Source organism: Cynoglossus semilaevis, chromosome 4, assembly GCF_000523025.1.
Source record: "Cynoglossus semilaevis isolate Cse_v1.0 chromosome 4, Cse_v1.0, whole genome shotgun sequence".
Lineage (NCBI taxonomy): Eukaryota > Metazoa > Chordata > Actinopteri > Pleuronectiformes > Cynoglossidae > Cynoglossus > Cynoglossus semilaevis.
In genome coordinates, this window is record NC_024310.1 from 15,481,447 (window position 1) to 15,484,375 (window position 2,929).

At 42.4% G+C, this 2,929-nt stretch overlaps 1 protein-coding gene across 1 annotated transcript in view; it reads left to right on the forward strand.

The window, feature by feature from the left end:
• The first annotated feature begins 596 nt into the window (after nt 1–596).
• capns1b (calpain, small subunit 1 b) overlaps nt 597–2,929 on the forward strand; it is a 13,202-nt gene continuing 10,869 nt past the window's right edge. The window contains exons 1-3 of the mRNA XM_025055172.1: nt 597–1,014; nt 1,647–1,743; nt 1,839–1,959. Coding sequence (XP_024910940.1) covers nt 1,729–1,743; nt 1,839–1,959 — 136 coding nt within the window. The 5' untranslated portion in view covers nt 597–1,014; nt 1,647–1,728. The remainder of the gene's footprint in view (nt 1,015–1,646; nt 1,744–1,838; nt 1,960–2,929) is intronic.

The window sequence follows — 2,929 nt, forward strand, 5'->3', positions numbered from 1 at the left end:
CTGATTTCTCCAGCCCACTCAGACGGTGGTGAGGGAGAGACTTTGATTTATTGAAGCTGTTTGTTTGTTTGTTTATCATCCAGTGAGGAAGGCAGCAGTTCTGACAGGAACAGCTGTCCCTCTCTGCCTCACACCCAGTCTCTGCCTCTGCTGCTAATGCTCATGTAATGTTAACTTGTTTAATTACCACTGTAGACCATCAGTACCAGAGTGTGTTGTGGTGGTGGTGGTGGTGGTGGTGGTGCAGATACTGCTGAATACATTGAGCGGACGTCAGTTTCTGAGTTCCTGCCACCAGCCTGACTGCTGATCCTGACTTAGAGACCGAACTCTGGATGTTTGGATCAAATTCAGTATTGTTTTCTGGAATATTTTAATTTTAGCCATGAACTGTGGACTTCCAGGAACATGAGCTCAGCAAAACGGAAGCAACTCCTCCCTCTGCTCTCAGCTTCTCTGATAACCTCCACTCCACACACACACACACACACGTACACACACAAGTACACACGTAACTGCACCGTGTCCCATTATCAGGTTTCAGCACTGCTCTCTGCCACACAGAGAGGATGGATTGAATAATATGGCAAAGTCTGTCTGAGGCAGAAACGTCCAGAGGAAGCTGATGTGGATGGAGTAAGATAAGAAGACTGGAGCTGATGCAGTCAGATAGAGACGAAGGTCAACGTGCAGGTCAAGATGCACAATTCAACAGTCTTCATTTATCTCCATGAAAAAAGACACAGTTCAGTTCAAACTTCTGAGGAGTTGAAGGTTTGGACCAGTGGTTCTCCACCTTCACAGCCAGGACCTACGACTGTACTGTTTTCAACAGTGTGTCTGACTGCACTTAGATTGTGGCGTTGTTCATCTGCTCCAGGTTGTGACTCCAGTCCTGAACCTTAGTCCTGCAGCGTCTTATCAGTCAGCACATCATGTGTCCCGCATCCCAGCCGCCCGGGACGCCACAGTATGTCATTAAGGGACGCCCTGCGTCTTTCACTGTGTACATAGGTGAGTCAGTGCATGTGCTGTTCACACATGTTTTCACCCTCCCTCTTTAATTGAAATACTATTGAGAACATATGTATTTTCTAATCTGTACAAACCACTGAACGTACCAAAAAAATCATTTAATCATAAATTATACAATATCTGACCAGAAATGACACCAAAATACTCTTATTTCACGAGGAACATGCAGAAAAGATAGAATTTGGATTTTTTTTTTCAAAGACCTTTATCATAATTTGACACGGGCTGACCAACATGACATGCAAATCAGGATTTTCAAAAAAAATTCAATAAAGAGAATGTTTTTCTAAAATATTTCTCAAAATGCTCTAATTTGATGAGGAAAATGCAGAAAAGATAGAATGTAAAAGATACATGATGCACCGAACACAAATACTTTGATTTAATTAAATATACACTGAACATAAATCAACAAATACGTCTCTCTTTTGTGTATATGACACAGAACGGTCTCAGAATGAATGGATTTATAGGTAATATAATCTCTGACAAAAAGAAATCTTGTGTTTAATCAGCAGCTCAGACAGAGACAGTCCTGGACCCAACAAATACCACACAAATATATTTTGTGCGACATAATTGTGTGAAAGAACGTTTCCTCATCTCCACAGGTGGTGTTCATCAGAACCGAACCAAAGGGAGGAGGTGACAAGAGCTGCCTGTCAGAACAAACCTCTGGGTTCACGTGTGACGATGATTAAAGCAGGGGTAGGGAACACACGTGTGTGTGTGTGTGTGTGTGTGTGTGTGTGTGACCTTTGACCATCACATCCTATAATAAACTTTCATTATGATTCACACAGATGAATGTGAGAAACAGAGGTGGAGAACGACTGTACACAGGCGGAGTGGTTGATCATCATCATCATCATCATCATCATCATCATCATCATCATCATCATCATCCTCATCATCCTCCATCAGGTAGCTAACAACAGATACACGTGATAGTGTCAGTGTCCTTGTGCTCTTCCCAACTTGGGAACCAGTACTTTCTATGACGTGGCTTTTGTTGAGGCACGGTAAATCCAAATTAAAGCTAAGTCTCCATCTTAACAGCACAGACCAAAAACTAGCAGATAGGATATTAGGTTAACGAGGTCAACGAGGTTAACGAGCTCACCACGCTGTGATTACTGTGATCAACTGTAGGACTGACGAACAGAATGATGAGGCTTTTCATGAAGGTCTTACAGTGAATAGGAGTATGGAGGTGTGAGATGTTTCACTTCACAGCCACTAATCTTCCTACAGTATGTTGAATCCAATAAGAAACCTGCTTTAATACAAAAGTTCTACTTCCTCCTGAAGTTGCTTCAGCCGGAATTTCTGGAACTGCTCTTTTTTTTCCCAATTGTAAGTGTTTCCCGATGTTCCAAAAGTATTTCTGTAGGATGTAGAGAACAATTCATCACTGATTAATTTGGTTGGGCAACAGGCTGGAGTCTGGCAAGGCTCAGAGTCAAGGACCTGAATGGTTCTGGATATCAAGTTTCGGCTGCATTTCCCAAGAACAGCTGACGTTGTCCTGCCTACGCTGGCATGTTTAGGAATGGTTAATAGTGAGATTTTCACATATGTTGAACAGAAGGAGATTTGGTCGTCTGATGATGACCACAACGGTGGTAATGGTGATGATTATGATGATAATGATCATTGTGCAGCTCCTTATCTCCACCTCCTCCGTCTCCTCTCTCCTCCATCTCCACTTGCAGCTGCTGCTGACATTTCCTGTAAAAGATTGTTTGTTGTTACAGTGAGTTCATGTTTGTTTGTGACAAATAATTTGACATGAATAACTTTGTTTGGACTCACACCAGCACCAGGAACATACACACAGTTCTTATTCACCCAGATATCAAGTCCATGTGGGCCACGTGTTTCTTTTCCTGCT